Source organism: Lytechinus pictus, chromosome 13 (genome assembly GCF_037042905.1).
Source record: "Lytechinus pictus isolate F3 Inbred chromosome 13, Lp3.0, whole genome shotgun sequence".
NCBI classification, from domain to species: domain Eukaryota; kingdom Metazoa; phylum Echinodermata; class Echinoidea; order Temnopleuroida; family Toxopneustidae; genus Lytechinus; species Lytechinus pictus.
Genome location: NC_087257.1, coordinates 22473250 through 22487801, shown reverse-complemented (window position 1 = coordinate 22487801; position 14552 = coordinate 22473250). Strand labels below are relative to the sequence as shown.

General features: G+C 36.4%; 1 protein-coding gene across 2 annotated transcripts in view; it reads left to right on the top strand.

Annotated features, from left to right (window-relative positions):
* The window catches only part of LOC129275281 (uncharacterized), a 50401-nt gene that overhangs the window by 30231 nt on the left and 5618 nt on the right, over positions 1–14552 (top strand). For both annotated transcript variants that reach the window (XM_054912084.2, XM_064108973.1), the window contains exons 3-9: positions 958–1092; positions 1672–1883; positions 4093–4276; positions 5557–7333; positions 7987–8586; positions 10117–10346; positions 13725–13847. In XM_054912084.2, the coding sequence (XP_054768059.2) occupies positions 958–1092; positions 1672–1883; positions 4093–4276; positions 5557–7333; positions 7987–8586; positions 10117–10346; positions 13725–13847 (3261 nt within the window). The remainder of the gene's footprint in view (positions 1–957; positions 1093–1671; positions 1884–4092; positions 4277–5556; positions 7334–7986; positions 8587–10116; positions 10347–13724; positions 13848–14552) is intronic.

Sequence of the window (14552 nt, the reverse complement as noted above, 5' to 3'; positions counted from 1 at the left end):
ACTTTTCAATAGCATTTCATGTTTGCTTCCTAGCCAACACAGAAGTTGATTTGAATGTAATCATGGTTTGAAAAAGAGATCTCTTAAATCTTTTTGTATGGATGAAAAAATATTGATTGAAGACAAGCTGAGCAACTGTAGAAGGAAATAGTTTGTGATTAATAAAACTTTTTCAGCTGCTTGGACCGTTTAACAAAATCTTCTACTTGTAAATCTCTCCAGGGAATGTATTCTACTAAATCCAACTGGGAAAGGATATGCTAATCCTCTTTTTTTGACCTGAACCATTAATCAATTATTTTTATGATCTGCTACTCAAAGTTGCAATATAAACACAGCTGATTTTATATGAATAATTTCGAACAATGATACCACCTCTAAATTGTATATTTTTATTTAAAATACCCAAGGACAAAACTTTCAGCATCAATTTTTAAAAGAGAATCGCACATTTTTTGGTATACCTATATTTTGATGCAAAAGCCTAACTGTGAGTTTGATTTCTTTTAAATACCAGTATTGTTTGCTATTAAAACCTGTTTTATAGGAACCTGATCATAAAGACCATCTGTTTATAATACCACTTTTCTTGTCTCACTTGAATGGACTTATAAACAGGTTTGAATGTTTATACCCCTTTCTGTTTCTGTTAATGGTAACTCCCGTAGGAACTCTGCAAAACAGCTTTCTGCCGGTAAATACCAGTTACCTATAAGAAAAATGTTACATCGAGCTTAATCAGTCATAGTGGCTGACCTTATGACAACAGATATTACTCTCAGGCCTTTTTATCAAAGTGGAGACAATGGCAGAGTAGGGATTTGAACTCGCAACCTTGCAATTATAAGTCTAATGCTCTAACCACTGGACCACATGAACCTTTATTACCATGTATAAATGAAATACAAAATGAATACAAAATGATTGTTTTCTAACTCTTTCTCTTCCTGTGTGAAGTGGTCATGATGAGATCGTGACCCTGCTGCTCAATAATGGAGCTGATATAGAGATCCCGGTCAAGTTTGGAATGACCCCTCTCCTAGCCGCTGCGGACAGGAAACATCTTACAACCGTCCAACTACTATTATTACAGTAAGGGATTGGTCAGTCATTCTATAGGTCAGAAATCACATTTTGTTTGTCGCTCATAAGAAGCTTTTGTACGGGTATCTCATTTTTCGGACTTAAGCCGCAAACTCGATTTTCCTTCTTTTTTTCAGAGGGCCAGATTTAGATATATTTGTTTTTTTTGTTTGCATTTTATATAAGATGCATAGAGCATGATATGCAAACAGTACGCAACATACATGATTACATTTGCAATAACATGATTATACGGAAAAAGAAATGCATAGGACATCAATTAAGGGAATGGTAACTCAGAGAATTTTCACATCGCATTTTCTTCTCAGACTTTTTTCTTTTTATGCTGATCAGAACTTATAAAGTAGGAAACACTGTCTCTACATTTCATCCTGCATACATGTATAACATATGCGTATTCCTGCATGCATCGTTGTTTAGCAGATACATGTTGAACCTATATGTTTGTTCAAATGAGAAGCACTTATCAACTGAAACAGAAATGTGTTCATAATTGGTGGCAATTCTGTACCCATGTAATATGCAAGTACTAGTCTTAATGAGCTGGATCATTCCATTTTCCTACAGGGGGGCGAATGTCAATGCCCAGAACCAGAATGGTGACACTGCGCTGCACCTGGCAGCATATCGGGGCTCAGGACGTCTCTGCACTCTACTTATTGAATGGGGAGCGAGCAGAACTTTCTTGAATAATATTGGCAAAACAGCCCAACAAGTAGCAGAGGCAGAACAACACAGGTCCATCAACAAACTCCTGGCACCAGAGACTAATCATAAAGGTGAATAGGAAGAAAGCTATACATAGTAGAGTGTTCTTTAATGTAGCGTATAGCATGGGTCAGTCAACAAACTCCTGGCACTGGAGACTAACCATAAAGGTAATGTAGGAAGATACATGAAGGTACTCGTGACATTTATTACTACAGTTTGTATCCAAGTTCAAGACTCATCATATTTACTTACATGGTGTAATTTTGTTTTAGGGTCTGTGTTTTTAGTTTACACAAGCAGCACTTTGCCATGTCTTTTTTTGACCTCTTAAACCCTATTTTCCTGTGCATAATATAAATACTTTTCCAAGGTTAAAAAATAGGATATGAGGAGGAAAGGGAGAGAAAAAGTGAGAGAGAGACTGAGAAGGAAAGAAAAAAGGGTTGGCTGGCTATATTCAGTGTGTTAGAAATACCGCTTTTGTAGAATTCATGTAATTGACTCATTGTCCAGGGCTAGACATTAGCAGTGACCCGGTGGCCCAGGGCAACCAAAACTGAGAGTAGGGACACCACAATTCTACAAAGGCCCACACTTGGTTGTCCAGTTTGGCTCACCCAAGTTTTGATAAATTGTAATGTTTTCTATTGTTTTAGGGACACCAAATTTGCCTTGTGGGCCACCAAGAATGTGAAATTGATAATTTTGGTGGACCATATTCGGGCCACCAAGAAAAAAAAGTTAGTGTGGAGCCTTTCATTATCTGTTGTGAAAGGTGTTTGGAAGTCGACTCAACTCAGATTCAAAGCCTTGAATCTGATTCCTTATTGATTCCTGGATCAACGTTTCTGTGCGGCTGGTACATATTGTCCACTATCAATTTTGTCTGAATGTCATTAAAGCTTTGTCTAATTTAAAGTTTAAAAGGCAATGGTACCCTTTTTGTCCAATCCACATGTGGAGCGTCGTGGCCCAGTGGATTAGTCTCTGGACTTTGAAACAGAGTGTCGTGGGTTCAAATCCTAGCCATGGCGTAATTTCCTTCAGCAAGGAATTCATCCACAGTGTGCTGCACTCGACCCAGGTGAGGTAAATGGGTACTGGCAGGAAGTAATTCCTCAAAAAAGCTGTGTGCACCGAATAGGTAGCCTAGCTTAGCCAGGTAATAATAGCAGGGCCCGCTGGGAGAATAGTTTTCGGAACTGAAGTGGCTACCCTGGGTAATTATACCTTTATTATTATTATTATTATTTGGTCAAACACCACTTTGATACCCTATATGTTTAGAACTTTTGATGAATAGAGTATGAACCAAATTTTCACTTGACAAAGTAAAAAATAATAAGTAGATGAAATAGAATTAGACCAACTGTGTTTTTGGACTTAAAGAGAAGACCAAATGGGTTTTGCCCATGTGGTATTAGACTATCTGAGTAGTCCAGGTACTTGTAGACTTGCTACCTGTAGATCACGGTCCCGTCTTAGAAAGAGTTATGATTGATCAGATCAACCTCAACTATATGGAAATCCATCATGGTCATAATGTTTCCTATGTACAGGAAATTTGCACAATATCTTTTGTAAACAAATGGAGAATACTGAATTGTGCCCCCAAATAAATGGGTGAATATTTACATCATATCTTAAAAATATTTTGAACAAACATGCAATTTTGATGGTGATGCTACTAGCTTTCCATTGATGTAGTTTATTGGATTAATTTCAACTCTATGTAAGATTGGGATCGGGTGAATATACCACCCAATCTAGAGTAGATATGAACATATTTTATCATTCAGACAAAAAGGACTTTGGAAATGTTCATTGTTGGGTGTATGCTCATCTACTTTGATGTTTTTCAATAATACTCATATCATCACTGACAGGTTATAAGCTACTGTTAAAAGCTACTGAAATCATGCAGTCTGGTAGGCTAAGAGAAGAATTTTCATAGGTTTCAGAATATTTAATATTTTTATTGATTTGTTGAACTGAACTTTGTGCACATTTTTTGTGTTTCTATGTTGGAGATAAAAGAGGTTTACATGTATGAATAGGTGGTGAATATTAAGAACTGAGAAGAGAAATGTCCCAAAACTGATAAATGTTTTAATGTAGCTCCTCTCAGTTCTATATTCTTTCAGAATAACTTTAATAATGATAAAGGTTAGTTTATAAAGCCCCAAATCTACTTTGGAGAGTTGATAATGTGCAATAGAAGAAAGGGAAAAATAGCAATAATAAAAAATGTTTTATTTTTGAAATTCTGTTTCCCAGCTGTCTGTCGGAGCTCGTCACTGCCCTCGGCCCATCACAGCTCTAGTGCTGTCGAAACCACCTGGAGAGAGCCTAAAGTAGCAAGCGAGAGCGACGATTCACCATTCTATGAGAACGATGAGGAATGGACTAGTCTTCAGCGGAAATTAGCTAAGGCACCCTTACACCAAGTCATGGCAATCAGGTACAGAACAGGGGCAGATCTAGAGGGCATTTTCGCAAAGCCGTTTGTAAAGTTATGATTGACTTTATAATTGATTTCCCAATTTATCTTATGAATGACTTTGATAGTTTGTGCAAAAATGTGAGTCCCAAGATTTTCATGATGTTAAGAAAATTATGGGGGCAAAAATGTAATCAATCGCGAGATGATTTTAAGTTGCAACATCGATAATAAACCTTGCTATTAATTGCAAAATTTGAAATTGACTGAAGATCTCTTTATATCAACAGAAAGTACGGATTGATTTTGAAGCTGTTTATTTAAGTTGACATGTAAGAATTGAAAAATAGTCCTATGGTAACTCTCAATCACAATATCATATACCAGTTTATAATATTTTAAAAAATATATTAAACAATGCCATATATTATTACCAGTTTATATGATTAAACAAAATATATTTCATATATAAAGCACTTGTTTGCATATGATATAGTAACAATTTAATTAAAATTGATGCAATCCAAAAAAAAAGTCCAGGCCCTGTCACTTAAGCTAATGCTATTATATATTTTTCTATCCAGTTGTAATAACCATAATATTATTGCCATACTGTAGGTAGGTCATTCGATAAATTGCTGCAATAGCAACTTTATGCAAAAGTATAATTCTCATGACAATTTCTCCAGCAACAATTGCTCCAGCGAAAATTGCTCAGTTTCAGTTTGGTTTATTTTCATATCTCATGAAATATCAAGTACAATGTAACTTCCATCAAAAGACAGTAAATCATTAATACTAAAATGATACAATACATCACCATTATTCATAATAAATAAGACAAATGTTATACAATTGAACATTCAGATTGGAGACAGATATATCAATAAGATGAGGATATGAAGGGCAAAGTATTAAAAAGCAGAGCTTGTAATTTATAGTTTCCCTATTAATAAAATTACAAGTAGTTGTCAACTTGTTTTAAAATCAATCAATATGTTACAAGAAAAGAAAGATAAAGAGAAAAAAATGTTGATGGGAAATCTTTACTTTAAGCCAAACATTAAACTTAACCTCCAAAACCGAAGAAACCCTAATCCTAATCTTTACATTATTCTGAACCAAAAACTCTATCACAAACCCAACTTCTAACCCCATGCCCTTTGAGATATTGAGACTGAAACAGATGTCGCAGTAGCATATTTCATGTCACCTTCTCATCTGCCAATCAAAGTAAAGAATTCCAAGGTACCTATGTCAATAACACTGATATAATCTTCTTCATTCTTTATGTCTCTTAGGAGAGATGGAGAGGTGACAAGAAGTTATTCAGCTCAACAGTTGGACAAAGTTGGCAGAATGTCTCCACCATGTAACCATCAAAATATTCCTCACCTGAGAAGTCCGCATCTCTATCCGGAAGATGCCTCAAGGCCATCGCGTCGAGGATCCGACCCTCAGACAAAACGGGAGAGCACGAGGAAAGTTGTTTATGTAGATGGTTATGATGACTTTCCAGGAGTTCTGAATCATGGCAAAAGGTGGAGTCCTCCATTGCATAAGCAACACTTGGAGACCACACCCGTAATGCAATACCGTGATATACCATCGCAGAGAGATGGTCATCGGGAGTTTCAGGAGTCCTCTGGAAATGGATTTAGCTACAGAACAAATGGGCAACATGAGCATTCAGTTCCAGGCTATTATAGGAGAGATATCAGTTCTGAATATAACATCCCTTTGTCAACCGTTAGGAACGGAAGAGACATAACCCATCGGTTGAGTCCAGAAACACCAAGGTCAAAGAAACTTGGTGATGAACACAGACAGCATACAGGAATTCTAGCAAATGCTGGAAGTGCAATGGCAAACAGTGGGTATAAAAGACACAATAGCCATGTACAGTGGAATCCTGATGTTCTGAGTGGCCACAAAAACTATGAGCAAAACTCTCAGGGAAGTTATGCATTTTCTGATCAACCCAATGGCCATAGATCACAGCATCAAAGACTGACACAAGATTTGGGTTCAGAGGCCACAGGATATGGAAGACAAAGAACATTAGGAAAGAACAATTTGCAGAATGTTGAAAGGAATATTCATGACTGTCCTAGAGAAGTACAAGAGTCTGAAGTCAGACAGTTGCATTCTGTTATTGAGAAGCTAATAGAGGATAAACTGACTCTAAAAGAACAGAATCAGGTGATGGGGGAGAGACTGAATAGGTTAGAGTCGGTGCTGGATGCTGCGTTAGCTGCGGACACCAGCTCTGAGGAATCGTTGCAAACATCGTCAGATTCGGACCTGGTCCAAGCCCTGGCCAGACAGTTGGACTCGAATTTTGGGAGGAGGTCAAGACTAGAACAGTTATGTTTGAAGTTGGTGAATGATAATCAAAGACTGCATGCACTTGCAGCGTCATCAGGCAGGAGAGACCACTATGGCATCGTCTCGAAGGACAACAGTGGCTATTCTGAACATCCTGTCTACAGAAGAATTGGACAAAGCATACCAAACAGAAACCCAGATCTATTACCTCAACATGAAAGTGAATATTCAAGTACGAGTAGTCCTTCTAATCAGTCAACCAGTTCATCTTCATTGTCACCGTTGTCTGATTCATCTTTGACTTATGATTATGGGAGTTGTCCTGATCATGTAGCATCATCAAAAGAGATACCTGACCAGGAAAACTCATCCTTTGGAAGGTCTTCGGACATGCAAAAGACCCTTTGCACGGCTTTTGCTGCGGAGTGCTGGCGCTCTCTTAATTCTAGCTTCCCCCGAGTGACCTTCCAAAGTGGGAACGTTGCTAGCTCTGTCACAAAGGTCGGAGGTATACCCCTTCCCTCTAAGAACAGAACTGAAAACATTAAAAGGGTCTTGCAAGCAATGTGTGAGGATGATAAGCACTTGAACTCGAGAGGGCAGTATTCAACCCAATTGACTGATGGAGAACGGTCAGACTTTAGTCACAGTGTGACAATTTTAGAGAAATTGAGACCAACTTCTGATTCTGATAGCAATATACTTTCACACTTCAAGTGTTTGATTAATAACAGATTGTGCATATTGAAGGTAAGTGATTAATATGGATTTAATTGCCCAGTTTGTCACAGTATCGTAATGATTTGCAATCAATCTTTTTGTTTATTATTTTCAAATAAAAGTATTGAAAATCAGATAGGCATCAAATATCGGTATTGATAAATCGATCAAAAAACATAAGCATGGATGTTTTTCCAGCCAAATAGCTTAAAAACTGTGAAATTCATCCACAGAGAATGAAAGCTGACGACATGTATACTATTTATGAGATCTGCAATAATGCGATTGATGTGTAACTCTGTTTTAGGAATGAGAAACAAAAGTTCTTAACTGATTATACAGTGAGTTTGGGAAATTCATATGTATTGATTTTCTGCCAAGGTATTCTATTCAATTCTCAGTCATGAAATCATGTTTGCTAAAAGTACAATTTATGAGCGTAATAATATCTATATTTTTTTTGTGTTAAGGAATAGACTTTCTGGAAAGACAAGTATTGAATATCGCTTTTCTTAATATCACTGTTTTTGAGTAATGGCATCCTGTTTGCCAAACCTTTATATGATAGATTCATAGAAATAATGACTTTATTTACTTTACTAATTTATATACAGCTTAGTTTAGCAGTCATTCACCCCATATTTTTTTGTTGTTGCTTTTCCTTGTCTCCAAAATTAATGTAGGTAATGAAATTAAGCAGGGTTGATTATCAAGATTTTGATGGAGATGTAGAGGAGAGGATTCCACCTACCCCACACCTACATCTACCCTTCCATCACTTAGACGTTTCCCTTCCTAGAGAGGGAAGGTTTGAACAGCAGCTCCAGGTGAAGCTCCAGGACAACCTGAAAAGGGGCATGGAGAATGTTCCAAGGAGCAGGGAATATCATCAAGGAACCCAGAAAGCAGGGCACCGTCCTTCAGGAGAAGCCAGATTACACAGGGACATCGACTTCCAACGACCTGATAAAGATGTTTTCCGTTGTAAGGTGTACCCGTTTGTCATGACCCTTCAGGAGTTGTTTAGTTTAGGGAGGGATAATGGAGGGGAGGAGGCAAGGCCCTGCACCGACATTGGTGTCGTCCGCATCCTCCTCCAGCTCCTTCTGGCGGTGGAGCACCTGCATCGAGAGGGCGTGGTCCATGGCAACATACATCCTGGGTGTGTCTTTGTGACAGAGGACATGAGGATTGTTCTAGGAGATCTGGAGGATGCTCGAAGGTTCGGTGGGAGCGATGGGAAAGTACCAAACATCTCAAACACAGCTTCTGGTCTCCAAGGGGTAAGACTGTGTTTTGATGATCAAATTAGGATATGCATGAAGTCAGTTTGACACTAAGGATGTTATGATTTCTTATTTCCATCCTCTTCCTCGTATTTTCCTTTCCCTGTTTCTTTGAGTTGGTATAAAGAATAAATGCATTCAATAGAATTCAAGCATTTTATTTCCTTTTTTTCAATATTCTTTTCCTCTTTCGTCTCTGCCTGCATATTATAGGTCTTTTTTCTTCTACTGCTGATGCTGCTGCTTGACCTTGTTATTCTTGTTTTGTTTTTTTACCTTTCTATTTTTCTTCTTCTTCTGTACCTCCTCCTTTTTCCTTTTTTCATCTTTTCTTTCCTCTTCTCATCCTTCTCTTCCTTTTCCTTCCTCTTCTCATGAATGCAAATTACATGACCTACAGCAGCTCGAGCTAAAGCCGGGGTAATAATAATAATAACAACGCGCCTCGGAATAGAATATTTCTAGATAGATGGCGCTATATAAATGCCTATTTTTATTATTATTACTTCACCTTCAAACTGCATTCATTATTCCTTCTGAAATATGAAAGGGATCTTTAATTATGTCTATGAAATGTTATGAACAGAAGTACGAGTCCGATATACAAATCTCATTTTCGTAATTCTACTTGAAAGCAAATTGTTGAAAAGTGTGTATATGCACACTTTTCTATCATTCATACTCTCTAAAGGAAGGTCTATAATCAGCATAATCTCAAATCATTGTGCGATCTACTATTGTGCTGACATTTGATTTGGAACGCAGCAGGTGAAAATCTGCCAACTGAAATTAATTTTTCATCCCAGATTTCTGCTCTCATAGAAAGGATTCAAATTCATGCAATGTAACAAACAAAAGATGTGTGTTTGAGAACGTAGGCTATTGCCAATTTTATGACTGAATTATCTCTGCCTCAAATGAAAGAGTCCATTTATGATAAAATATATTTTGATGTATCAACTGTAATTTGAAGAAGGATACAATTTTACAGAGTTACTTATTTGATGAGCAGTTTTGTGAAGGTTGTAATTTTTCTGAAAGAATATGCTTAATATTTTATGTATATTTAAAGAAATTGCTTTGATTTAATTGAATGTGGACAAATAAGGCCATTCCCAATCTTAAAATGTACTTATACTTGCCTTTGATTATTTGTGTTGTTGTTGATAATTAGATGTGCATTTGAAAATCTTTAACCTGTTGCGTACTGAAATCGGATAGTCTTTTTAAGCCTGTGGAAATTGAAGGATTAATTTGCCAATATGTTCAATACTGTTTGATGTGCTTTTGTCCAACTATAATTATCAAACATATATATCTTTTCAGGTGACACCCCTGACTTTTATACAATTATTAATTTATACAGGTAGTTGGGACTACATTTATTACGATGATTATTAAAGTCAGTGATTGTAAATGATTCATGTATGCGCTTTTGTGATCAAATCGATATTGATCTTATATATTGACTGACAACTCATACAATTACTTTAATTTACTGGTTCTAACCCCATTTTTACATTTCAGGTAACTTCAGGTCAAAGTTCAAATGAAAGTGACGATGTATTTGCTATAGCAACCACACTCTGCCAGCTCCTTGGGTCAGGAATGGGCTCTTCCTTCAGTCCAGCTGAAGTTACCGACCGAAATGTTACCGCCCCTCCAGACTGGTTATCAAGAAATCTTCATAGCCTACTCACAGAGATGCTTAGCAGTCATCCCAAAGATAGGCCGCCTGTGAAGTCGGCTTCGTTAAGGTGAATATGATATTCATCATTGAAGATCTGCAGTTGATGATCTGGGGTCCGTTGCAGAAAGAGTTGCGTTTAAACGCAAGTCAAAAAAATCAATCGCAAGTCCCAAATGCGTGCTGTTGATTGGTTGAAAATCAAGTTACGATGATTTTTAGAATTGCGATTGTTTGCAACTCTTTCTGCAACAGGCCCCTGATATTGTAGTAGCCAGGGGAAATTTTACTTGTAAATACAAGTTTAATGTTTTAATGTGTCTTTTGGGAGCTCATTTGTAACATGTTAGTTTTTTTTTTTTTTTTTTTTTTAACAGTGTAGGGCAAATTGGCCCTAGCCCCTCTAAATTTACCCAAATCATGCCCATATACCTACATGTATATACCCATTCTTCACCCTTGAACAACCAAGTCTCTGGGTGGTTGTCCCACACAGTAAGATATTTCATTTACATGTATCATGTATATATGGATTTTGCAACCCGAGCATAATAGGTCTTTGATGCCCGAACTTGCATAATTTAGCATCCCTTGAGTGTATTCAGATCTTAGATAAGCTGCAAGGCTTATCTCGGAATAGAGACCCATTTAGCCAAGAATTGTGAAGCAATCAGCAAAACGTTATTTCAAATAAAAATGAATGAAGAAAGGAGGCTAAGCATATTCTTTTCACTCCCTTGACACCCATTTAGGTACAGTCAAACCTGCACTCGTAACCACCTGTCTGGGAGGATCACTTCGCTGTAAAGACCACAAATTTAATTTCTCTTTAAAAATTTTCCCAGTTGAAACATGTATTGTAGGAATTAGGAATCTGTTATTGAAGACCGACTACTACTCCTACTACTACCTGCTACTACTACTACTATTAATAATAATAATAATAATAATGATAATAATAATGATAATAATAATAAGGATAATAATAATGATGATGATGATAATGATAATGATAATAATAATGATAATAGTAATAATTGTACATTTATATCATGCAATTTCTATTTGTATATACTCAACTGGGCATTACAATAATAAAAGATAAGATAGTTAACAAGATAAATACACGAAAGTACGATTAAGTTCTAATTACTGGAAAAGGGAAGCCTGCTATCTCTACAAATTATATGACAAAAAATGACTTATTTATTGATACTCATTTGAAAACTCTCTCGTGACTCTCCTACCCATGAAGATTAATTTTCTTGTTTCCTGTGGGGTCTCTGTACAGGTTTCACTGTATTTTTTTTTTTTTTTTTGGGGGGGGGGGGCTGTTTCTTCCTTGTTTGTATCCATATTTCTGTTTGTTTAGATGTTTTAAACTTTCATTGTTTAAATTGGCAACACTGCTATACAAGTAAATGAATGTGTCAAATTCACCCTCCACTGTCATAATAATAGTTGTCAAGTTTTGAAATAGCCACATTTGGCTCAAAGTTTCAACTTAACTAATTCAACATTGATTCCATTTCTATCTCAGGCAATGACATCCCCTTGTCAAAATCATGTCGCAATCTTGGAGTTATTTTTGATTCTCACATGTCCATGTCAAACCAGATTACAAACATTTGCAGATCAGTTTGTTATCAATTGCACAATATTTGCTTCATAAGAAAATATCTCACTCACTCAGCAACAGAGAAACTGGTACATTCACTCATTTCTTCATGATTCGATTTTGGTAATAGCCTCCTTTACAACTTACCAGATTCTCAACTTGGAAAATTGCAAAGGTTGCAAAATGCAGCTGCGCATATTGCAACTCGGTCTAGCAAGCACAGCCACATCACCCTATATTGGAAACTCTTCACTGGTTCACATAGTCTTTAAAATCCTTCTTTTGATTTTTCATATAGTCAATGGAACTTCCCCCAGTTACAATAGGTCTTTGATGCATAATTACCAACCCTCAAGAAATTTACGATCCTCATCATCTAATCTCTTTCAAATTCCAGTTGCTAAGAAATCATGCGGGGAGCGGGCCTTTGCTCATGCAGGGCCTAGCCTGTGGAATTCTCTCCCACACAGTTTGAAAACCCAGACTTCAGTGACCACCTTCAAGGGCAACCTAAAAACATACCTGTATAAGAGTGTTTTTGGATAGATATTGACTTATTGTTCAGACATGTATTATATGTAAATAGTGTTTGTTGTTCTGCTCTGAAGCGCCTTGAGCATCTAATCAAGATGGAAAGTGCACTATATAAATCTCATGTATTATTCTTGTATTATTTGTTCATTCACAACAAATTTTAAACCTCTAAGAGTTTTGCCAACTTGAGGATTTTGATCATGGTATTTCCATTTTGCGAATTTCCAGCACAGATAGGGTATGCTTCTCAAGTATCTTATCAACTCTTATTCCTGAATCTATTCAGTAAAATTGCAGGAAAATTGTCGCGTGAGGGAAATTTGTATGAACACGACATTTCGATCTGATGATTGAGATAAAATTACAATGAACATTGAACCGAATACCTTCCGGGCAATAGATCCGATTTAATGTGTGTTCCTAGTTCAGCTGTCAGTCATGATAAATGTCGCTTGATCCTAAAGTGACATTCAAAGCAAAATAGACATTATTCTTTTGAATTTCCTCTTCTTTATGATAATAATTTGTTACACTCTAAAGGAAATGTGTTCCTTGCCAAGTCATGGTTGTATGCCATACAATAATGATGAGGTTATAAAATTATTCAGACATAAATGACTGTTTTGAATTCAATGATTTTGCTTTTTGAAATGGAACTGTTAGATAGAGAATATATAAAAGAGCGCTATTTTTCTTTATCGTTTTATTTAAGTTTCCCTCTCTTGTTCTGTTTTTTTTTCTTCTTCTTCTTTTCCACCCTTTTTCTTCTTCTTTTTTCCCCTCCTTTATTTTTAAAATCTTTTTCTTCCTCTTCTTTTCTTCTCCTCCCTTTCTTCCTCTTTTATTTTCTTATAATAATTCTTTTGCTTACAATTCTGCCTACACTTAAAATTTCTTCTGCTTTGTTTAATGCACATGCTGATGCAAGTGTGAAGTAAAATATGTGTGACCAATAATCACTAGCGTACCTAAGGGGGGGGCACGGCAGGGGGAGCAGACTGCCCCCCCTGACGAGTCACAACTCTTTACTTGTGGTTGAAGACCTTTTTTTTTTGTTTTTTTGTTTTGCTTGTCAATTTTTTTTCTGGTGCGAAATGTCCTTTACTTGCGGTCGAAGACCTTTTTTTTTTTTTGCTTGTCAAATTTTTTGGCGGATGAATTTGCCCCCCCCCCTTTGGAATATCCTAGGTACGCCACTGCCAATAATCCTTTTTAACACAATATACTGAATACCTGTAGATAATTATTCTAAGTTAAGTAGCTGAAATTCTTCATGGCTTTCATATTGTATTTCAGAACGGCAGCCATGTTGTACGGCCCTGGACCAGATGAAGTCAAGAGTGAGGTGGATTGTGGGGAATGGTTGATATCTCAAGCTCTACACCTCATCATTACCGCACCCAGGGACCAAGCTGCCTCGTAAGTCCTACAAAGTTATTCTCAATCATTAGCATAGTGTAAGACACAAAGAGTTATGATTGATCCGATCACTCGCAACTATGGACGGCCAGCAACGTCAACATCTATTATTCATGTTTGTTCAAAATATTTTCTAGCTATGATGTGTATTCATTGTTTTCTTGAAAATTCATTGCGCTTCTCTTTGCATAGAAAAGGACATTGTGCAAATTTTTCGTAGAAAAAAATTATGACACTGATGGATTTCCATAGAGTTACGATTGATCGGATCAATCGTAACTCTTTGTAAGACGGGGCCCTGGTCAGTCTATGTACAAAGCCTTAATGAATGAAAGAACTCTGCAATCATTGGTTTAATTTTTGTTTTCTCCACATCCATGCCGCTTTGGGGAATTGTATTGATCATTAAAACTTCTTTTTTTTTTGGAGATGTATGATCAAGAAATGTCAAAGTTGTATCAAATATTTGTTTCATTTGCTCATTATCCAATGTCTGTTTAGATTTGGGTTTATGAAGAGTAATTAGAAAGAAATGGTAGCCTACAGATGTTTCTCCACATGCATAGTCTGTTTATGTATATATATTTTTTTCAATGACTATGAATATTTACATTTTTAATTTTCATCACATTTAGTCTATATAGACTATGTTTATCCTTTAAGTGCTTACATTTTTTCAAACTTTTTTTTCTATTGAATAAAATG